Here is a 25,036-nt window from a genome sequence, read left to right as displayed (position 1 = left end):
AAATAGTTCTCGTCTAGTTATGGGCAAATATTTTTAGGATTTTCCGGCCACTGTCACCTCTTTGGTTGAATCCTCATTTATACATGCAATAAACCTCCTTAAGATGCAAAACTAATTTCAAAATATATTTTATTCCTGGTTAAATTTTTTTACCACCCGAAAAAAATCCGTAAAAGTCTATAATATTGTTTTAATAACGCCATCCGAAAGACTTATCTTGGGCTAACTCTACAATACCAATTTACCAATGATAACATTCCTGCTAAAAGGACTAATGAAGGTTCAGTGTAATTACAGGAAATAATAAAATTACACTGTAATCTTTTGTCTGTAAGTAGCTAGTTTAAAAAAAATTATTTTTATCCAAGTACGAAAAATCTTTCACGCATTTGGGTAATGATAATTGTTTTACTGACATTTAAGCATTCTGTTATCTCAACAGCAAGAAGAACAATTGAGTATTCTGGCAGGAATTGTCATGTTTGACATGGTTTTATACCAATAAATTTTAGTCATGAAATAAAATATTTCTTTTAAAGTAAAGATGCCCTCTCCTTTTCTCACTGCGATCCTGCCAAGCTATGTAACTGTTGTTCAGGGTGGGTCGTGGGAAGCAGAATGCTTGATAGTTAACACTCTGTCCGCGAAGTATCATGACCGATTTGAAAACTACTGTATCCGAAGAAAATACGCTATCTGCTAAAGGATATAAATTAAACAAATTTATAGGCGAAGGAGCCTATGCTAAGGTAAACGACACTCGATAAAGTTGACTTAGAATTTTGTGTAACTTTGTTTTTATTCATATCCAGGGTGTAATTGACAGGTTTATCTGACAGAATATACAGCAAGAGAAGATTCCAATAAAGTAACACTCGCATGCAAAATTATCGAAACCTCGAAGGCTCCGAAGGATTTTGTTCTCAAATTTCTACCTCGTGAAATAGACGTTCTAATTCGCTTAAATCATCCTCATTTAATACACGTGCATAGCATATTTCAAAGAAAAACTAAATATTACATATTTATGCGGTATAGTGAAAATGGTGATCTCTTAGGTTACGTCCTTAAAAACGGTTGTGTATCGGAGAATCAATCTAGAGTATGGCTTCGACAACTGGCCCTGGGATTGCAATATTTGCATGAGCTGGAAATTACCCATCGAGACATTAAATGTGAAAACGTTTTATTAACTGCAAATTTCAACGTAAAGTTATCGGACTTTGGGTTTGCAAGGTTTTGTATAGACGACGAAGACCAGCCAATACTTAGCGAAACTTACTGCGGTTCCATGTCTTATGCAGCACCTGAAATTCTGAGAGGGAAACCATATCTACCAAAGCCAACCGACCTTTGGTCTCTAGGAGTTGTATTATTCGTGATGTTAAACAAGTCTATGCCATTCGACGACACTCGTATGCGTAAATTGTATGAACAGCAAATGGGAAAAAAATATAGGTTTAGATCCCGGGTTGCTACCGTGCTCTCACTAGAATGCAAGGCACTAGTGAAACATTTACTCGAACCTGACCCTGGCTTACGACATTCCGCTACTCAAATATTAAATTCTGATTGGATTGCCATGGACAGTAGACTTACTAGTAAGTTTTAAATGCTCGACAAATAAAAGTGATTATCTGATCATCATATATATTGTCATCTATTTTAAGCACTCAATGCAGTAGAAGCAGCAGCACTTCAAAAAGCTAAAGAGGAAAGACAAAAACTATCCGACATTCATAAAGGACCCCCAAAACGACAAGGGGATATTTTAGAAAGAGAACACAGGGAATCTGCATATAGGGTATTTTTAATTTATCATAGTTTAGTCTTCTATTTTTTCGAAATATTAAACTTTCTTAATTTATTTTCTTACAGCCAAGTGAAATGATAAAATCACTTGCTAATATTACAAAGAAAAAAGAAAATTAAGTAAATGGAAGGCAAAATAAAGGTATTTAGACAATAAGTTTATGTTAATAATTTATTTTTGCTATTGTATTTGCATATTTACATAATGTCATCGAAGGTGTTAGAAAGACACAAGATTTTATTCTATTTAATATATTTGTAGCTCAAAATAGAAGATGAATTAAAATTATCTGGCTCGGAACAGTTAACACTCGCTACCCGCGGTTACACAATCATAAAGAAAGTGAATGAAGGATCATATGCAAAGGTAAATAGTAAATAATTTGTATGTGTTTGAAGTCGGTTAAATATTGGATTAATGAATGTTTCACAGGTTTATCTTGCGGAATACAAGAATCCCAATAAGAACAGCAAATTATCGACACTCGCTTGTAAAGTTATTGATACAAACACAGCCCCTAAAGATTTTGTTAAGAAATTTCTACCGCGAGAAATCGAAATGTTGATTAAACTTAATCATCCTCATTTAGTACACACTCACAGTATCTTCCAAAGGAGATACAAGTATTTTATATTTATGAGATATATGGAGTGTGGAGATTTACTGGAACATATTTTACATAAAGGGGCAGTACATGAAGATCAAGCAAGAATCTGGACTAGACAACTTGCTTTAGCCATACAATATATGCACGAATTAGAAATAGCCCACAGGGATATTAAATGCGAGAATGTCCTATTGACTGCCAATCAAAATGCAAAACTATCCGATTTTGGTTTTGCTAGGTTGTGTGTTGATACAAAATTAAGAGATATATCTAGTGATACATTTTGTGGATCTCTGTCTTATACGGCTCCTGAGATATTACAAGGGACACCCTACTTGCCAAAGCCTACAGATATATGGTCTCTTGGCATCGTTGTATACGTTATGTTAAACAGAGCGATGCCATTTGAAGAAAAGCACATTAAACAGCTTTATCAAGCACAAATAAACAAAAACTGGAGATTTCGTACTCGATATATAGATTCTCTATCGGAGAAATGCAAAAGAATTGTTACCTTAATGTTAGAACCAAATTTTCAGCGTAGAATAAGCATCGATCACATTATAAACAGTGAATGGATTGCCATGGATTCAAGACTGCTTGGTCTGTACTTTAAACTATTTTGGAGTAAATTTACGTTAGAGTAAATACTTATAGACATGTTTTAAACGACTGTATGATTTTTAGAATGGACTCCTCAAGAAACAATAGCATATAAAAAAGCAAGGGAAGAAAAAAGGCTTTTGTTTAAATCACTAGAATCATCTCATGAGGCTCCGGAGAAGGAGCGAATACCAAACCCGTCCATGGTCAAGCCAACGTGCGACGTTGGCGGCGGTTCCACGTCTTCTTAGTAAGATTCCTGGCAGAAAAACTTATCTCACTGATTTAAATGTTTTATGTAATTGGCTGCAATTATAATTTCGGATAGATATTCGAAAACCTAACATTTCTATAGCTATGATCGAAAAACAGAATGATCTCTTACTGATATAAAAACTATATTCTCAAAGCTTTTTATTCAAAATATTTTTTGACGCTGTCAAAAATTAAGATTTGTCATATTATTAAAATTATTCAATACAAAATGTAAATTATTGATATTATGAATATCATTCAAAAATATCTTTTCGACAGTCGGTAACTCGTCTCATCATGATGCCAACCAAAGTTAAAATTAAATAGTGTGTGACTAGTACGGGTCACTCAAATGTGTCCAACCACTGATAAATTAGAACTCACCACAACTCAGTCGGATATCTTAGTTTTGCAGGAAAAGGGTTTTACATTAGAAAAACTAATTGGAGAAGGTTCATATGCTAAAGTTAGTATTTAAATAAGTAATGTTTGTCATGTAGGTGTGTTGGATACAATCCTACAGTGATTAAATTTTGTAGGTTTTTAAAGCAACCCATATGGTCGACGAAACCCGTCACACCGTGATGGCTTGCAAAGTGATAGACACAGCCCAGGCCCCCCGGGATTATCTTACAAAATTTCTACCGCGCGAACTGGACATTTTAATAAGAATCAACCACCCTCACATAGTACACGTGTCCAATATATTTCAACGTCGAGCTAAATATTTTATATTTCTACGTTTTGCTGAAAACGGTGATTTACTAGACTTCCTTTCCCAAAACGGTGCCGTGCCAGAAAATCAGAGTAGACTGTGGATGCGTCAGATCCTATCCGGCATTCATTATATCCACACGATGAATGTAGCTCACAGGGATCTTAAATGTGAAAATGTCTTAATAACTTCAAACTATAATGTAAAAATAACAGACTTTGGGTTCGCACGGAATGTTCGGCAAAGAGACCGAGACGTACTCAGTGAAACGTATTGCGGTTCACTGTCGTATGCTGCTCCTGAAGTTTTAAAAGGAGTTCCGTACTTACCTAAACTAGCGGATATGTGGTCTATCGGCATCATAATGTACACGATGCTAAACAAAGCCTTGCCTTTCAACGAGACTTCTGTTAAGAAACTATACGAAAAACAGGTGAACGTTTTAAATACAATTATATTACAAACATGGTTTTGTATGCGAAACTATAAAATGAAATTTTGTATCTGTAACATTAGAGCAGATATTATTTAAGAGATAGAAAACTACGTGACGTTGACGTGAATATTTAGAACATTTTGATGTCAATTAATTAAGTAATTTTATAGCGGAATTCTCTCAGGGAATATAAGTTCACAAACTATTTCATACAGACGTTTCATTCTCTTTTAACCTCTAAAGACTAGAATTGTTCATTTTTCTTTACGTTATATATTTTTCTTTATTACACTTTGATATATCTACGACCATTAGATTATGGCCAAAGCGCGAATTCTCATACTTATATTATTATGTGAATTCAATTAACTGAATAAAATATAGCAGAAAAATTTTAGGTACATGTAATTATTGGGAACTTTCATATAAATTTTTGGTGTGGTGGTATTATAGCGATCCATCCATTAATATTATTTTTATGGCAGGTGATGCGCAAGTGGAGGTTCCGTACAAGTGTTGTGAACACGTTGTCTAATGAATGTAAGGCGCAGGTGATGCAGCTGATGGAGCCCGAGGCGAAGGCGCGTCCCACCGCCAACGCCATCTTCAATGGACCATGGATAGCTATGGACCCGAGACTCACGAGTGGGTTGCCTTAGAAAGCGGTCCTCATAATTATATTGAACTTAACTTTGTAGCTTTATTTAACTTTTATAAAATTTTCATACCTCATTCATTTTAAAAGACAAACGAATAATGCAAATGTCTTCCGTGGTGATAATTTTGACTTTGTGTTTGAAGAAATGACCTTTCTGGAAGAATCCTTGTTGAAACAAGCACAGGACGAATCGTTAAGGAAAGAGAAGGAAAACTTTGAGGAAGAGAGTGAGGTGGAAAGGTTGGCAGAGCTCCGACGGAAGGGTCGAGGGAAAGGTATACTACTTTGCTCGTTTAAATCATTTTGGGTAATAGAACGAAACTCTTTGAATTTGAGTGTTTACGTTTTCCAGAGGGTCTGAAGGTACTCAAGAACACCGATTCAAATTTCGCTAAATCGCAACAACTGTTCGACGAATCGACTTGAAATGAAAACGCAAAGCATATTGATTCAGTGTTTATTATATTTTATATTTATGATTTTAAGTTATTGTAAAATCTATTTAAATACATTATTGTATAAACAGGTTGTTTTCATATCAGACGGTGAGACGCCGACAGAACTTAGAATTAACATTACATAGCTATGGAAGACAAGGGTCCAAAGTTTTGGGTCCGATTTATAGTATTGGACCTCCCTAAAGACTTAGATTTTCTAATGAGAAGATTACCCGTGCTTTAGAAAGGTCCGAATATTATTGACCTTTCAAGGAAATATTACAACATTTATATAGCATTTGGCACAATGTGGTAGGAAAGGGATATTGGGAAAATATACTAACAATGTATCTAACAACGTCACATTAAATTATAAGGAAAACAACAAAGGATATATCAAAATCAAAAATTGGACCATTGGTAATCTTGTACGTTACTTTTGAATGTTTTTTTAATATATATAGAATATTAAAATTTAAAACTTTGATTTGTGCGATAAGGGTTGTGTTATATAGTTTTACATATAAATACATTTTTATATACTAACAATGAAAACTCTTACAAAACTCAACGAGCAGCCGTCTACCCTAGGAGCTAGTAACAAATTTTATAAGTACCTATCATTACAACAAAGCGGAAGTGAGACGAATACCTTTAGTACGAACTGGCATCGTCAAACTAAATACGGACAGTCTGCCGTTTGATATTTATAAAACTTCACATTTTTTAGTATTAATGAAAAACTAGGAAATGTGAGTTTACTATTTGACGACGCGAGCTCGTGGCAGGTCACAGATTAATATTGTCAGTTCTCAGTCATTATTCATATTCTACGTAGTGTTTGAAACGTGGCTATGTTAAAAATCTACTTGGAATGTTATTAAAAGAATTTATGGGAATATCTGTATTTTATTAACTCTGTATTTTAAAGATATTTTTTTTTTTTAATAATCTTAAATTTAAAAAAAATCTTAAATTAATCTAAAAAGTTATATTTGGCAGTTGACACTTTAATTATAAATTGAATACATCTTGCGAATACAAAGCAACACATAATTGTTACAATGACGGTATAAATTTATATATTTCATAGAAAATTCTCATCAATATCATTATTTGACATTCAAATCATTATTTTTATTTAAAAATAAAAGAAAGTCGAGTCTAAAAATGACACTGGCAAGTTAATGATAAATAATACATCTGCTAAGATATATAAATCAAATAAATTGTATAGAATGAAAACTTTCAATGAATTTTCCATTAAATCATATTCATTTCTACATTCACGCGTGTTCGTTCTTTCAACATCGCTTAAATATAAAAATATATATAGATATATGTAAGTTAGTACATAAATAAGATGCCATACGATTTCTAAATTAAAACGCGATGATAAAGACAGTATAAAACAGCGCACGTGACTGTATAACTTAAAATATATTTTAATATTAAAAATAAATTAGCAACCATTATAAGAACGATATATAAGTATATGTATATAAAATACTAAATTAATTATTGTTGATTTGATGAACACGTCGAGTTCAATGTATCATCTTTAAACTTCGATTGTTGTTAAAGTTAACAACGAGCGATATGAATACCGGCTATAGTCGGATATCTAACCGGCTCGGAAGGATTCACTAGCGGTCGATTAGTGTTACCATCCAGCTAGTGTTACCAGCCGGCTGGTGTTATCAGCCGGCTAGTGTTATCAGCCGGCTAGTGTTACCAGCCGGCTAGTGTTACCAGCCGGCTTGTGCTAATAACCGACTAGTCTTAGCCGTCTATCAATATCCGTACAGAGTTTCGTCACGCTGGAGACAAACACCCGACCCGCCGTCCGGTACTGCTGGCTTGGCTCTCATCGTCTGAATGTATTGACGCAAATTATTATAGTTTACAAAGACTTTGAATTAATGTATTATACAGAGACAATAGTATAATATAAAAACCTCTTTGACATATACAATAATGTTTCATACAATTTTTTTAAAGAATATTCTAGTTCCAAATATAACGTTGGACTTTTTAAACCAGGTTATAACAGTTCAAAATTATAAAAATCTGTAATTAAATCGAAAAAAGACAATAGGAGAAAAATTTATTTTAAACTTAATCTTATACACATTTCGCAGGACATTGAACGGAAGAATTGTGAAATATGAAGCGTCTACAAATCATAAATGTACGATAGAAGCTTTTTAAACAAAAAAAAATAACAATCTCACCAGATGTCACTTTTTTTCTTTGTATATTTACTCAAAACTATAACTAAATAAATAATCTCGAAGCGAACCAATGGAATATTGCGATAGTTTGAAAACCAACACCCGGTTAAAATTGTTAGGATAGCAGGTAGCGAGACGCGTTCAGTGCTAAAACAATTGAGTGCAAAAAAAACAATTTCTGGGAATCTATAAATTTTATGCTATCAAATTTAATATTGTTTATGTGAATATTTGTACAATAAAAAAATATATATTGAATAAACGGCTTAACAATAGTGTTAACCGAATCTATTAAATAACTGTACGAAAAAATTATGAAATATTTTTTTTTATAAAAAAAACTAATTGCATCATTAGTTGATTATTAGGACTCTTTTTTTTTTCATTTATTAAAGAAAAAAAAGTTTACTGAGTATTATAAAACTTATTTCAACTATTAATGGAATTTCGAACTAATAGTAGGAACATCATCAATTTCATAAATAAATAAATAAAACTCATAAATCTCATAGTACAGATGAGCTTGATTCCCAGTGAGTTAGTTAGTGTTAGTAACTCACAGTGTCGTCACCTGAGTCTCTCAGCGGACACACGAGGTCTCCCAGCTCGTCCCTACTCTTCTTCCTCTTCAATGAAAACTGACTCTTTTTTGGCACCTGAGTTTATAGTAATGTTGTTACAGCGATCATTAACACAATTTAAATTTATTGATATTTTGGTAAAAAAAAAAATCTGTATTTTTTAATAATATTGAAGTGAAACTTCTTATTTTGAAGTGCGACTACTAACGAGGTTGCGTTAAACGTTTAACGCCTCGGAGGAGGGGGGGGGGGGATGAAAGAGACAGCGAGAGGGAATGCGCGGCGCTCGAATGTATGCGGGCAATCAATTGTGACTTGTAAGTAATATTAATAAATTTTGTCTTCAAGAAACACTAAAAATTCCTTAAAAATCAATTTCCTTTCAATCATTACGCTTTCCTGTTTTCATTACAACATTACGAAGTTTCACTTCTTCCGGTGGGAGGGACTCCTCGCACAATTATTTTATTAAGAATTATTGGTGATTAAAATACAATTTACTGTCCATCATGTCTGCGACGTCATATCTACTCAACATTTCCCTACCTTATACTTGGTGGTGGCCGTGAGCGGTTGGTATCCGAGTGTTTGTTCCGCGTTCCTCTTCTGCTGGATAACGTCGCGACCCAACAGATCGTTGAATCTAACGTTTAGATATATATGTAATCAATATTAGCATAATATATACAAAGGTAACGTTTCTCACGTAAAAAAATAGACAAAAAATATAATAATTTTATTACTAATTTAATTATTATTTACTGAGTGTATAAGGTGGTTATGTCAGTAATACCTTTGTGTGAGATGTCTTCTCAACAGTGTCTTGTGCGCTGGTATATGTAGCAGGGCTGCCAGCAGCTCCGCCGTGAACCGCGCCTCCAGTAACAACAGCCCGCCGTGGACACCTGGATTAATGTTATTGTGTCACAATAATATACGGTTAGTGTAAACTGTCCTTGCATACCGGTTTTATAAGAAGTAATTACGTTAATGTGGACATATATTTGAATGAACCGTATCTTATAAAAAAATATATATGTATATAGTACTATATGAACCAAACATATAATATGTTAGACAACCTGCTCCTCTCAAGTTGGGGGCGTATTCTGCTAGATCGATCTCGTTGAGCCACTGCATCACTCTATGAGCGGACCAGCGCGCTACATGAGGGACGGGCTTGCCGTCGCCCTCGGGCAGGGACTCCGGTCGAGGCTCGGCCTCGGGCCCCTCCTGGACGGGCGCTTCGCCCTCGGGAGCCTCAGCAGCACGACGGATCATTGTATCCGGATCGAAGTTGTTCTCGCGAAGTACTTGTATACCTGAATATCAATGTCAGAGTATCTTAAAATTTGTTTTTATATCTTATGGTAACTAATAAAATATTACATGGAATTTTACATAAAATATTTATAGGAACTGTGTTTAATGATTCGGTAATAGTAAGAGAGTAATATCAAGATGTATATAAGTGGACTTGTCAATGTAGTAATAAGTATAATAGCAGTGGATGGATACCTCTTCTAATGGCCAGGGCGTGTAGTGCATGATGTACCCGCAGCTGGTGGTGGAGCTCGCTGTGTGTGAGCCGGTGCAGCAGGCGGCCGTCGAGGGCTGCGTCGGCGGCCGCGGCACGCACGGAGCCCGCGCCGATGTCCTCCAACCAACGTAACGCCCACGAACCATCCAGCCGACCAGCCAACGACAAGAGCGGGTCGCCGTCACCACCCTATACATACAAAGTTTGAGCTCACTTCAAGAGATTTTGATTTTTGACAGTTATTAAAAAGTTACCTGCGTTATAAGTTAATCGAAATACATTAAATAGATCATTTATAGAACAGAACAATAAAGAAACAAGTTAACGTTAGTTTGTCACTACGATGACGTCATAAGACACTCAAATAATTATTGTTTGTGAATTCTAATATCGTCTAATCAATGGTTACCATTAAGTCGGTGATGGCGAGCATTATTTTCTTCTTGTGCATGGGATGTTTTATGGCCAGCTCCTTTTCTATGGTGGCCGAGGAGGCGTTCGCTAGTCTGCCCTTAGTTGGCGTCTGTGTCGGTGGGGCCTGTGCGGTGGGGGAAGAGGGCGGGTTGTTTGAAGACAGCCACGCACGGGCCGCTGGTACGTAACCCTCCAAGCCTATACTCTCCAACCACCCACATGTCATGTCGCAGTCCCATTCGCGGATATCAGTCGTTTCCCTGATGAAGTCAGAGAAATTTTTTAGGAATATTATTGAGGGTAGTTGGAGAATCAATGATATAAAAGACTTTGTCTTGACAGCTGTCGGTTTAATATTATGTTTTGTACCTCGTGGTAATATTTTGTTATGTTATATTATATAAAATTATATAATATTTGTGTTCTAATTTAAATTGCTACGAAAGACATTAAAAATTTAAATCGTAGCGACATCTGTTAGTTGCGATTTGAATTTTATTAAACAATCATTTTACCTTTTCGTTTTATAAAACATACTTTTAGTATAATTTCCAACAATTCAATATTTACAAATAATGTACATCAACAATCGAACAGCTGTGTTCTATGCGAGTGAACTTTAATAATATCACTTAACCGACAAAAGCCTGTAGAACAGTATTTTTCTGAACATTGTGAAGGTCGTATCACACTGACCATAACGCGGGAGTGCTGTTGATGGAGGCGGGTGGTCTCGCTCGTCTGACGGACCCTCGCTCGTCTCCCTCCAAGCGAACAGTGCGTCTCGTTCGCACCTCACGGAGGGACGGGGTGGGGCTACCACGAGGCACCTCCTCCTTCTCAGCTGAAAATATAGATATTTGGTTATTACTAAATTAATCTTGATAATGTCTACTATCTACGAGTACTTATTAAAATGAAACTAATATTTCGAATGACAATACGAGTTTTTTATTATCATATAAACAACATACTCCGGACGTTTTGGTTACTTTGCAGTAACCGTGATCACGGGTAGACGAGATTTAAAAAAAACACATAGTAACATCCCATAACCTAGATAACCTGGTGTAGGTTTGAAAATTGTTGCTCTTTGTTAGACGTTACTTGGTTTATTTTAAGAGTAAGCGTGGTCTGATTACACATCTTGTAAAGCTTACGCTAAACTATAGTTAAGATTAAACTCCAAAATTTCTCGCTAAACATGGCAGTGAATAGTTAAAAATGTGGTATATAGTTAGTAAGTAATTATAATTTGAGAAAACTATGTACATACATTCAATTTAATTTTTTTTTTTATTATGTATGGCAGTGTGATAAATATTTTTTATATTTATCACACTGCCATACATAATAAACTGAAATCACATTTGGAATATTTTCCTTTGTTACGATACAATGGATATACGGCATTGTTTGTGGAAAATAAAAAAATATATAGATAGAAACAATCCCGAATGGGATGGCGGCGCACTGTGGACGCCGTCTGCCCCATCTGGGGGACATAGGACCAAGAAGAAGAGAAAGATGGAAGTAAAAGCTTATATAAATTAATGCTACAATATAATGCTTTGCTTCATTACTCTGCAAAGTTTAGAAGAAACATGTCGAATTAATTAAATCTAACTGGGAGTATTAATTAAAATAACAAGCGCAAATTCGAAAAGACACATTTGTTCTGTAATATACCCAAGGGTAATTGTAATTTTATAAAACATACGCAGGAATATACAAAAAGCTGTCTTATATAATTGTATTTGTGTTATTCCTCCAAACCCACATTCAGTATGGACTATAGCAAAAGGTTTTTATTTATCAAATAGTCCCAAGCAGGATAAAAAAGCTGTTTATTAGTATATCCATATAATCCTAAACTTAAGTTAGGTAAAAACTTTACAGTGGAGAATCTGGCTAGAAGAAGTCTAAGCAGGAGAAACTAAAAGCAGCCTTCACAAAAGGCTATAAGGCACATTATCCTCGCAAAAATAAGTTGGACAAGAACTGTACATTATATAATCTGGCTAGGAAGAAGTCTAAGCAGGAGAAGCTAAAAGCAGCCTTAATAAAAGAATATAAGGCATATTATCCCCGCAACAATAATTTGGACAAGAACTGTACAAGGTATAATCTAGCTAGGAAGAAGTCTAAGCAGGAGAAGCTAAAAGCAGCCTTAATAAAAGAATATAAGGCACATTATCCCCGCAACAATAATTTGGACAAGAACTGTACAAGGTATAATCTAGCTAGGAAGAAGTCTAAGCAGGAGAAGCTAAAAGCAGCCTTAATAATAAAGGCTATAAGGCACATTATCCCCGCAAACCTAAGTTGGGCACGGACTGGCCGCGACCTCGAGCCACCACCATGTTGTTGTGTTTACCGAAGCGCACTTCCGAACTCAGAACCGACGAGCGCGGCAACGAAGAATACATGTGAGTGTTCCTCTCGATCTGACGCCCGTAGTTAGCTGGTGGTGTCTGGAATTAAAATTGAATGAAAACAAAACTTAATTTTTTTTTACGAATAATCATAGATTCATTAAATTACATAGACTATAAAATTTATTGTATAGTATAATTCAAAGTGTAATATTAAAAAAAAAAAGATCCAAAATAAAGAAGATGATATACGGCTGTAAATACGACGGCAGTTTTCTGGATCCTATAGAATTAACAATAAAACTAATATAAACGAGAATCGAATCGTCCCCTTTTGGGCTTTCATGTCTCGGTGGCTTTACTATTTAAGCCATCGTGTCTCTTACTAAACTGGATGTATTAAGCATTGTTCATTTCAACCAAAATATAAGGATGAAGGTGATATTTGAAAATGGTTTCCGGTTTAGAATGTCATTTCTCAAAAAATATCGTTATATAAAACTGAAGAAATCTTTTAAAACTCACAACATTTCCGATTTCACATGTTTTAGACGTTGAATATTCTATTTCCATGTCAACTACCCACATATTCTAAACTAGTACCATATTCTGCTCAATAGCATGTGACTTCTAAATGCATCATTAAGAACTGTTTTGTGTCCGCTACTAATGAGCCCCGCTTGTCTCTATCTCACGTTCCATTTCACTTTTTCTCCCTTTTTCAGATTTCCAATTGAATAGACCCGAGGGAATGCTCCTATTAGACACGTTTATCTTGTTTCATAATCGCAAAGTAAATTCGTAAGTACTTACAACACAAAGCCGTTGTGTTTTATGCTTGACATTGTCAACAAAAATTTTTATAGAAAATCTTAAACAAATTATTGACGAAGTTACACAAGTTTAATAACTTTACGTTACTAAGGGTTTGCATTCTTATATAAATACGGACAGTTTTCAGTATTTTACGCAACTTATAAATGGAACTGGGATCTAAAACTTTTGCTGTTCTCTTACCACGAGTTTAAACACTTTAACTACATACGGACAGTTCAGCTTAACAATCAACAATCTTCTCAGATAATATCGGTGTTTAATTCAACTGTACGTATTTGTAATAACAGTGTTGTATGTAGTAACTTTAGTGACCCAGGTCGTTACCCTCGGCGGCGCAGGTCGTGCTACTGGTGCGGGTTCTGGGGGTGGAGATCTTTCCACCAGTCCCCGTTCAGCCACCCTCAGTCTGACTTCGCTCAGTTTCGATAACAACTCCAACTTCTGTGTCTCTAATGACGACCTTTGTAGCATCTCCTGCAATCGTACATTAAGTAGGTATGTAATGAACACCACATGTTAATTCAAAAATATATTTACGACACAATACACATTATGTCATAAAAATATTTGTGGATAACAAAAAAATTACTTATAATTTTTAAGTACTGCGTGATCCGACACTTAAAAGGTTCAAAATAATTTGAGAAAACATTATATTATGATAAAGTGTAGATCTTGAATACATTCTTTAATATCATATTGTGATACATTCCAATGTAACGTGTCCAACGTACAGGAATTCACATAGCTGAGGTCGACCTACATTCCTTTGGGAGACAAAACACTATAAAAAATAACAAACGTTTGTAGAGCTTTGTTGCATTCGTAAGATACAAATTAAATTTCATTCTGATAGTACTTTGACGAAGTATCTAATTATAAATAAAAATCATTTAATACTTAATTAATACATCGATGTATAAATATTAAATGCGTATATTTCTTTTATGTAAGAATTGTTCATATATATTTTTAGATTTCGGAAAGTTTAAAGACATTTTTAGACAGTAATTTTTTCGTTAGTTCCACTGACATGATATTTTAAACGTATACAGTGAATAACGGGCGCAACCTTAAACGCTAGTGCCATTACGCCTTACGAGCATTATGTTACATTTATCTACGAAGTATTCTTCGAACGTGGATTGATTTTAAGAAAATTATTTATCAATGAAATGCTTTTAACATTTTTCTATCTTATCTGACAACCGAACAGATGTTAAATTCGTTTAATTTTAAAGCGGCGTGAATTCGTTCCGGGGTATGTACATATTCAATTTAGTTTTTTCGTCTGACATACATTAATAAATATAGTATTCAATGTTACTAAGACTAAGAATGTAAGGTATTTAAGGAGGCCGGTTCTATTAATCCACCAGAAGCATGACTCACCATCAGTTTCAATCACCGGTAGTGGTAAATGGATAATTTGACGCTGCCCAGTTACAAACGTTTTACGTCCAATAAAAACCATATAACGCACCTACGAATATTCCAAATCTATTGTTTATTTATTCAAAGCTTTTATAAATAAAATGAATATCGTGTTATAGTCAAAGAGCGATAAAAAAAAATTTTCTTCATAACGGATTTGAACGACATTCTACGATTGTCTCCGCGATGAATAACTTTCATTTAACAATACATATGCAATAAACTATTAAATATATGCTTAAATAACCTATCTCTATATAAAAGAAAGCAGTGTTAGTTACACTATTCATAACTCAAGTACAGCTTAACGGGTTATGCTGAAAAGTGGCGGGGAGATAGCTTAGAACCAGGAGAAACACAGAATAGTTAGCATGAGATCGAAAAAAAATAAGGATAATATCCAAATTGTCATATCCTGCCTTTAAGGCCTAGAGTTCGACCGGTGAGCTATACATTTCTAATTTTGAAAGTAACGCAGACGAAGTCGCGAGCAAAAGCTAATAAAATATAAATATGAATTACATAGTTTTGAAGACGGAATAATATTTTTAGGTTAATCAACTCTTCTATTGTACTGAACACAATGCTTCTACTTCAATAGAGATTCTGACATTTGTGGGAAAGGAGATGTATAGGTCGAGAGCGGCGTAAGTCTGACTGAAATTATATCCAAAACGAATCGCTGCATATAATTTTTCATACGTAATAATATTATTTTGTTATAAAAAAAAAACCATTCACGTCTCCGTCGGTCTACGTTTTCGTTTCATATGAAAGCTACAAAACTGTAATTCACAAAAAATCATGAACTAGTTTTTAATCTGTGAAAGATTCAAACCATCCATACATTTTAACTTATATCTTGAATTTTAATATTAATGAGTTACATATAAAAACGTAGCAGGAGTTATAAAATATTATGATTTAAAAATTATATATAAATTTTGCTTTTGGAGTAATATATTAAGCGAGGTACGTGCTGATAAAGATGTCTTGTGTATTGATCGAGCAGATGAATTTAAAATGAAATCAAATTATAATAATAACAGCTTTAATATTGCGAATTGAAGCAATTAAGCTATGTATATATTGTTATTATATTAAGAGGTAAATACATAGAAATAATTAAAAGTAAAAAAAAATCATAACATAATCTCGTCTGTCCGTGATCACGGTTGCTGAAAAGTAACCGAAACGTCGGGAGTATGTAGATTTTTTTACATTTAAATGAATAAAACTCACGAAAGTCTTACATCTCATTAAATTTATATTATTTCCAAGTCTAATAAACAATTTAAATTTTAGAGCGTAACTAAGAACTGGAAATGTACTCAGATAAACTAGAACATAGGACTCCTTCAGTTAATGGGCAAACGGCCAGAGCGAGTGACAATACGGACACTGATAATAATTTAAAAGCCCTGAATAATAACGACCTGTTTACTATCTATACTATCAGGGTCTGAAGGCAATCATATTAAATATAGATTCATACAAATACATTTATTAGAATACTCCGTTTTACTGTAGGTTAACATTTTTCGGCTTAAGTTTTTTTTTTATGATAAAAATTTAAATAGCATTGTTTATTCATCTTCATATATGTTCTAAAAATATGTGTGGATTTTAACGTCAATAGATGCAAAAACTGACTGTTATATAAATAGGTTACGCAAAAATATATATATATATATATATATATACATGTAAATGATTTGAACACTATTACATTAAAACGCAACACTTAAAAGCACCTGAATGCGATTTAAAATTGTTTTAATTTAAAACTAAAACCTCTTTTTTCATGTACATATTGATATAATTATTTGAGTAATATTGAAATGAAAATTAAAAAAAAAAAAATTCTCTAATGACGCGTTTCTTATTAAACATATTAATGTTTTTATTTACGGTTTGCAATATATGTTACAATAGTAATCGTAAAAGACGGTAGTTATATAATAATATCAATAGATATAATAAAATATGTTAGCGATAGAATTAATAAAAATTGTAACAAGTGCGAGTCGGACTCGCCCATGAAGGGTTCCAGAACAGCAAGTAGATGATAGACTGTTGTATCTTTGATTGATGTTATAAAAATAACTTGGTTTTACATAGTGCTTGTATGAACGACTACATTATATCTCGTTCAAACCAATTTTCGTTGAAAGTTTCAATTGAAATCTACAGCATATATTTTTTTTAGTTTTATTAGTCTCTTATTTTAAAAGTTAGGGGGGGAGACACTCATTTTTCCACTTTGGAAGTGTCTATCTAAATAATATATATAAAAATGGTTTTAGGAACCTTAATGTCTTTTTTAAAGCCCTATCCATAGACACCCATCACGTATAGGTTAGCTGAAAAAAATATTTTTGAATCAGTTCCATGTATGGAGTGCCCCCCTTTAATTTTTAAACTTATTAATTTTTATTCAAATTTTGAATAGCGGTTATCAGAATACATCAACAAGTTTGTAAGTTTCAACTTTTTAAGTTTCAACTATGTAGGCCCAACAGTTTCGGAAATAAATGGCTGTGACATACGGACGAACAGACAGACATGACGAATCTATATGGGTCCCGTTTTTTGCCATTTGGCTACGGAACCCTAACAAAAAGAATATATCCAGCCTAATGCAGATTCAAGAACTACTGCGACTAACAGACGAGTTGAATATAACGGAGTTCTATACATATATATTATGTATATAAATCAATCACAAATTACTTTTTTTGCGAACAGTCCTTTTCTATTTAAGTCTCAGATTAAATACTATAAATTGAGTCGCGAGGACTGTCAGTTACATCGGATCCGACAAATTTGCGGTTCTAGAGGTAGACCGATTTGTTCACAGTAAATGGTCCTTTCAGACGATTCGCAATAAGAATTCCAAGTATTTTTGATATACACAAAAATATACTTGTGTGAAAATCATTACGTAGTCTAGGTTTACATTGATACAAGTAAATAATCGATTACTTTAATAATTTTTATTTAATATTTTGATATCAAAATAAATATACGATATTCTTAAAGAAAACTATTTCGCTAGAACCTTTGTGTTACAGCTTGTTATATAGATATCAAATGACATAAGATGCATAATTTTTATTTTTTTTCGAAGAATTGTTATTCTATTTTAATTTGTCTCGGTTTAAATTTAAAAGGTTATATATCTGACAGAAGAAAAAATGTATTGAGAAAATAAAAAATACATTTAACATGTTTCCAATGAATGGACGGAATCATCGTATGGTGATAATGAACAAGTTATTGAAAAATATTCGTATTTTTCTTGAAATGCTGAGTATTGTATTTTGTAGATTACCTTTTGCAACCTCTGTTCCGTGTCATCAAGTTTTTGTCTGGTGTCGTGGAGTGATCTCTCGAGGTCGGACATTTTCTCTGTCTGCGCTGCGATCTGTTCTGACAACACCTGCACCTGCATCTGGAGACTCTCCTTGTCAGCCTCCAGGCGCCGCACTCTGTCTTCAGCATCGTTCTATAAAAATAAATATATGATTACATTCTTTAAGACTAACAGTTTTTTGTCTTATATAAGAGCAAGGTTTAGAGCACACTTGGATGAAAATGTCAAAAATAACACTAAAAATATTTATAAAAAACAAACAAGTTCAATTAGCACGAATATTCATTTTCAAAACCCTATTATTACCTTTATACCGTAGGAACAAAACATGATATAATTTATTGCGCCAAACCTGAATATATCATATATTTAATAAGCCTGAACTAGATTACAAATAAATACCAATCATAAACAACTTGCATTTAAATAATAATTTATTACAAAACCGGTTAATTACGTTGTTTTATCGTTAAAATTAAACCAATAAGTTAGATGGCAATCCATAACGCATTAAGTCCTCGAAATATTCAAAAGCACTTTAGATTAGCGCAACAATATCAGTAATCCCTTGTATCGAAATACCTTATATGTACGAGATGGCAGAGAGGGATGTGATGGCCAGGTGCGTTCGTGCATACAGCAGGGAGGCGTCGGAGGGTGGCACCAACACATGGGCGGCCACCATCCACCGTCCGGCCAACGGAAATGTTCATACGAATTCCATCGCCGTTGCAAATCAGGTGGAGTTTCCTCGTTTCTTGATATACGACCTGGTCGTGGAGAAGCACGCACGCTAGATGGATGCTGCGGCGGCTTGGCTGATAAGGATGACCTTGTCTTTCTGTCACGGTCACTACGGTCGCTGGATCTGCGACGACGTCTATCGAGACTAACATTTGATGAGTACTCGTCGACGCGCGAGGACATCAATGGCATTTCGGCCGCACTCATAATTTCTACGCTCGGCATCCATTTGAAATCATTGTCGCAGCGTGTTGTATTATCAACACGTCTATTGGGCGTCAATGTACGGAAATCACAATCGCCAGCGCCGGTTTCATACTCGTGCTCGTCCGAATCTTCTTCAGTCGTTGAACTATCGGAGTCCGACGATTCCACCCTCGCCGGTATACCTCGGGGATCCTTCCAACCCGAACATTTCACTGTTGTTTCATCAGCACTATCCGAATCACCGCCTGTCACGATACATAAATTCAATATCACCTTAGTAGAACAGCTTCATGAACGACGTGACCTTCAAACATACCCATTGGTGAGTACATGTAGGAGCGCACAGCTGGGTGGACGTACCCCACCACCGTACGCTCCTCGCCCTCATCAAAGGGTTCCGTAAGATACTCCCGGTCGGACATGAAGCTTCTTTTAAATGACACTGCGCGACAAACTCTAAGTGCGAGTCACCGATTTGTCTCTATTTTAAAGTTTGGCCACGTTCCAGTGTTATAATACGTCAGTGTTTCGTTTATATTGTGACGTTACGTACTTTCACGTCGTTGCTGATCCTCGCTGGACTGAACTGATGCGGAGTCCCTTTCCGATGCTTCCGAGGCTGTTGATAGAGGTCGCTCGCTCACTCCCGAAATACGGCGATTACAAAAATCTTCTACATGGTCTTCTCTTATAGTTTGAGAGACGTTTCTTTCCTCTCCGGTGGTTGGCCTCGTATTGATCGATCGTGATTTACCATCAGCAGATCGATTGTGTAATGCGGCTATAGTGGCTGCTACAAGTGAGCCCCCGCGGCCGAGCTCGCGCATGTTTTCGTTCAAAATGAACAACGCTTAAACGAAAACGGGCATCGTCCGTGCCCGGAAATAGATCTCGGTGCGTGTTTGATGCATTTTGAACACCCTCCGCGCTTTGATCCCTTTTTTTATTTGAGAAAATGTTAATATTTAGTCACGTATTGAAATAAACACACATAATCCAGATTAGAATTACCTACCATGTTAAAAAAACTGGTAAAGACAACGTTTAATCACAAACAAACGTTATAACTGCGTATGCGTATACATAGTTAGAGAGTGCGCATCAAGTCGCTACAATACGCACTCACCGGCATACAATTTACTCCCTCGTATAACGAACGGCGTCCCCGCCAAGTACTATCTTCATCTTCATCACGCATCACCAAATATTGTATATAATAAAAGCTGCGAGATGTCCCGCAACTATTATGACTTTCAAAATTTCCGGGAATAAATTCAGGATTGTATGGAGGTTGTGGCGGATAGTAGGCACCATAATCTTCTGTATATGTACGTCTTCCACTACGGGGCGTTAAGCAGTTCATATTTTTCTAACTTTATCTGTATCGAAAAACCAATTATGTTTATGATAAAAAATTTTCTTACGACGCATAAAACTGACTCTATTTACGAGCCCATTAAAAAATTGGGTTAAAGTGTTAAAACTCTATTTGTTTACGTGAGCATTTGGTTTAAAAGTTAAATAGTCAGCAGTGTTGTAACACTGTTTGTATAAGATCTTTTTATGTAAAGTCAGAGAGGAATGAAAAATATATCCCCTTATTTCGGAAATAGAACGACAGCTGTCGCGTCGGTATATTCGATAAATGTGATTTTATTTTTAACTTTATGAGCACACGTGTTTCTTTCAACGGGACCAAATGCTTCTGATAACCAAAAAAAAAATTAATCCAAATTTCTACTAAATAATTTCCATAAAGTAAATAATAAAATATCAAATCTAATAATTCTGTTTACTATATATATCTTCACTTGTATCTAACGCATACAATAATAAAAAACAAAGATATTAATTTCATTTAATTTGCATGAAGCGAGTGTATGTGACATGCAAAATATTAAATCTCTGATAAACAATGTGAAATCAGTTGAATTGTCATTGATTTGGAAAGTAAAACTAGGAATCCGTGCACGATCGACGTTGAATAATGAATAATTAATACACACCTCTTACCATATGATTGAATGAATGAAAATGAATGAATGTGAAATGAATGTGAATTGAATGTATGTCGAATGTATTGAGATTTAACGCGTGGAAATAGGGTTTTTGTTTCATTTTAAAAATACTTCATATAAAAGACAATAAGAAAACAAAATGAAATTCTTGCATGTATAAGAACACGCGAAAACGGTTTAATATGAATACAAAAAACATTTAAAAATAACAGTAAGGACAATACATTTTTAATATTTAAAATATGTACACTTCCAAGCCTTTTTGTTTTGTGAATGTTTTAATTTAGCGATAATGTTAAACACACAGAACAGATCAAAACCAATCTACGGTCATTGAAAACGAATCATATAAAAACATTAAACCGATTTGTTGCTTGCAAAATTAAGTAACTAAAAAAAAATTAAGTCAAATTGGAATTTCAGTATTCCGTAATTACACTTAGATCGAGATGTTGGTCCAAACGAAAAGTCGAGTCGTGCCTCGGATCGACCCGATCCGAGGCACGACTCGACGTTTAAATTGAACGGAAGCTTTGGAGCTGTTATATTGAAAATTTACTTTGTTAAAATAATTTAGACAAGCCCATTTATCAGGACGGACTTTGGAAAACCATTAATTTAATATGACTGTTCTTATAAATGTCTAAACTTTGAAAAATATACAAAGAAATAACTAGATTACACTTTGACACTTCTGGTAGAAATCTATTTTTCGTATTTGGTTGGTTCGAACAAATGTTTTGTCTGTCCTGATAAAACGAATTTTCATGAGCTTATTATATTTTATTTCCCATTGTTACAGAACATTCCCTTTTTGATTTCATATATTTTCTTTTGATAAAGTGCTTTTGTGTACTAATTTACATACATACTTAATGTTTTTCTAGATCTAATTAAGGAGTGAAGTCTGAATATTGAACACCATTCAAAAACTGCTTTAAAACTTTTGTTAGTATATACGCCTTTGACGTCAGAAATTATCCTTTACAGTTATCAATTGATTTTGGACGTAATTAATATAAAAATAAGGATTATTTTCATTTTCTTTGATTAAGCTGTTTATATTCTGAAATAACAGTTCTTTTGTAAGAAAATTTTAACACCCACCTCACCTTCTTCGTTACAAACTGCACCAAATCTCGTAAAGTATAAAATATATCCAGACTGTTTACCAAGTTCTGCTCAGTTAAGTACTTCGTAGAAAACTTGTCTCACATTCGTAAAGAAACACAAAAGAAAATTTACTCTGAACTTGACAGCGACTGACTCTTACACAGTCTGCAAAGACTTGCTAGACGTTATATTTATTATACTTTTTATTTTTGCTCGTACAAAGCGATCAATATATCCGGCCTATTTACAAGAACAGTACTTATTATTCGCTATTTAAATTCGACCTAGACTTTTTAGTCTAGCTTTTAAAACGTACAGACTGAGGACGATGCCCAGTCTGCGTCTAATGTATCTGTCACACTGAACATCAATGCCAGAACGAAAAATTGGTGACACAACTATAAGTGCGCCACGAGCTAGCTATTTGATGAACACCTGGATTTAATAAATTATGTCCTGAGACCAATTCTACAATTCATTCACATTCTTCTAATAGCGCTGTCATCAAAGTCGTTTGGTTTTGTGAAGAAAAACAAAAATGTGCTTTCAAATGTAGCGGACTGTTTAGACATAAAAAAAATATAAAAGTAACATTTGGTATCATCATTTCCGAATATAACTTAAAAGACCAACAGATATCCTATTCAGCAAAATTTTACTCATTCGATGCGAACTCCGAGTTATACTTTGAACTCTGAATCTTTTCGTAACAAAGGTGCTTTTTAATCATCGCAACAAAAAGACTTCAACAAAAGATGTTTACGTAACAAAATACAATGAAATATAAGTCGTCCCAACCGAAACGTGCAAACTCTATCAAGATTACCTCCCGTGCATAGCTACGTCGGTCGACACCCTTTACAGCCAGTGGGCGGTAAATTGATGGAAGTCTATTAATAAACTTTTACCGCCCACCATAATAAACCAATGTTCTATTTAATTATTGCGTGTTGAAATTGATAGAACAGTGTTTACAAAATAGGTACTACGCATACTTTATTTTTGCTATCCGGGATTTCACGAGCAGATAATTCTTATCTAGCCTCAAACAAAATGGAGTTGAGTGTGAGCTGGCAAATTTCACGATAGATAAGCGTAGCAACTAGACGTTTTAAGATCCTCAAAGCAGAATTATTTTCTTAATCGTACTGTTATTCATAATACAACGTCATAAAATAATCACATATACTTAGTACTTATCATATATGCACATACATACCTACAGTACAAAGTAAATCATAAAAAGAGAAAATCTCAAGTAAAGACCTTGTGTCTTCAACAGATTTCGATGTCAAACATTATTTTTATCTAAAATATACTTTTATTCTAAGAAATAGCGTAGATTTTCTTTAAATTGTCTTTTTATATTATACTCGTATCTGTTAGTTTAAGTTATCATTTAGCTACTAATGATGCCTTTTCTAACTACTTAATATATAAAAGGACAGTTGAAGAGAATATTTTTAGTTTTTATTTTACAAATTTAAGTTTAAGCAGTGTTAACCAACAAAACTTCCAAAACGTACCCTTAGACTGTGAAGGGCTCGTTGCTGACTTGGCAGACTGAATTTTAAATTACTTTGGTAGCGAACACGCTGATGCGAATAGTAAACAGCAACGAACTTCACCTTAGTACGTGTTTTTCACCCTTACTTATGGACCTACCGTTTCAAGGTTTAACATTCAATGTTAAAACGTAATAATATATTGTATACCGATATAGGTATGTAAGGATAAATAGATGGATGAATGTAGATAACTTTTCCAAGCTGTGAATATTATTTTAAATAATATAAGTTATTTTTTACTTTATACAAATATCAAAAAAACTTTTATAGTTATGACGATATTGTTTAATAACATAATACTAATGGATTTTCAGGCGAATTCGCAGATGATGAATCTGGTCCAAGATTTTCCGTTGAAATGATCTAAATCAGTTCATTCTCAGTTTATTTTCACAGCAGGAACTATACAACATAGTACAACAATATTGTGTTTATATAAGAGGATATCATATGCCGTTTCCAATACGCAACCGTCTTATTAATAACACAAATCCATTTTCGTCATACATCCCATTACGTTTCCTTCACGCACTGACTATTACAGGCAGACTTATTACGATTCACAAGTAAAGCGTGTTCTAATTTGATTCTATATCATTTGATTCAGAATGTGTTTTACAAAAAGTCATAAAAGTACAATGACACTGGTAACACGAATAGGAGATATTCCATACATTTATGGATAGAGATAAAATCATCATGGAGCATCCAATAACAATCAAATACCTAACACAGTTTAACAGTATTGGGTTCCTGTGCCAACGTTACTGTTCACAAATACTGTGAACTGTCACTGAACAAACAATTCAACGTATCACGTATGTATAAATTTCAATTATATCAATTTTCTACGTTGAATTTATTTCATTCTTATTTATGAATAATGAGTAACTAATACAATTTTTCTAAAATACTTAAATAATTTAGTATCACGTTGTGACCAAGTGCTTTTAGATTTGAGATGTTTCTGAGAAGATTATTTCATATACTATAGACTATTATACACTTTAAGGAGTAAAGCTGAAATATATGAAATAAAAACATAGTGAACTTAATTACCGAAAGCATAGA

At 34.1% G+C, this 25,036-nt stretch overlaps 2 protein-coding genes and 1 long non-coding RNA gene across 12 annotated transcripts; 2 read left to right on the top strand and 1 right to left on the bottom strand.

Annotated features, from left to right (window-relative positions):
* Positions 1-40: 40 nt before the first annotated feature.
* LOC116766189 (testis-specific serine/threonine-protein kinase 3-like) lies at positions 41-6,371 on the top strand. 5 transcript variants are annotated; one of them, XM_032655935.2, is made up of 6 exons: positions 1,714-1,804; positions 1,879-1,954; positions 2,075-2,179; positions 2,246-3,023; positions 3,108-3,273; positions 4,915-5,006. In XM_032655935.2, coding segments are annotated over exons 2-6 (1,068 nt in total). In that variant the 5' UTR covers positions 1,714-1,804; positions 1,879-1,936; the 3' UTR covers positions 4,916-5,006. The 5 variants fall into 5 exon arrangements, with proteins under 5 accessions (XP_032511828.1, XP_032511826.1, XP_032511825.1 ...); XM_032655934.2 differs by lacking the exon at positions 4,915-5,006 and adding an exon at positions 3,558-3,651; XM_032655933.2 differs by lacking the exons at positions 1,714-1,804; positions 1,879-1,954; positions 2,075-2,179; positions 2,246-3,023 and adding exons at positions 3,558-3,744; positions 3,818-4,426; positions 5,231-5,362; positions 5,440-6,371 and having other exon boundaries at positions 3,181-3,273; positions 4,915-5,074.
* LOC116766190 (liprin-beta-1) lies at positions 5,531-20,190 on the bottom strand. 6 transcript variants are annotated; one of them, XM_032655942.2, is made up of 13 exons: positions 19,820-20,190; positions 18,898-19,511; positions 18,274-18,447; positions 13,818-13,979; positions 12,671-12,767; positions 10,990-11,137; positions 10,289-10,553; positions 9,858-10,068; positions 9,422-9,661; positions 9,133-9,244; positions 8,886-8,982; positions 8,319-8,414; positions 5,531-7,398 (listed from the first exon to the last, which is right to left on the bottom strand). In XM_032655942.2, the coding sequence occupies exons 1-13, from the start codon at positions 20,091-20,093 to the stop codon at positions 7,318-7,320; spliced, it is 2,571 nt and encodes an 856-aa protein (XP_032511833.2). In that variant the 5' UTR covers positions 20,094-20,190; the 3' UTR covers positions 5,531-7,317. The 6 variants fall into 6 exon arrangements, with proteins under 6 accessions (XP_032511833.2, XP_032511830.2, XP_061378680.1 ...); XM_032655939.2 differs by having other exon boundaries at positions 12,614-12,767; positions 19,820-20,188; XM_061522696.1 differs by having other exon boundaries at positions 13,830-13,979; positions 19,820-20,184.
* Positions 19,505-25,036, top strand: LOC133319202 (uncharacterized). Its single transcript, XR_009752875.1, has 3 exons — positions 19,505-19,588; positions 24,573-24,783; positions 24,920-25,036. It is a non-coding gene; the product is annotated as an uncharacterized LOC133319202 (long non-coding RNA).

This window comes from Danaus plexippus, chromosome 15 (assembly GCF_018135715.1).
Source record: "Danaus plexippus chromosome 15, MEX_DaPlex, whole genome shotgun sequence".
NCBI lineage: Eukaryota > Metazoa > Arthropoda > Insecta > Lepidoptera > Nymphalidae > Danaus > Danaus plexippus.
Note: the sequence above shows the minus strand (reverse complement) of the source record. Positions and strands in the feature narration are given on the sequence as shown.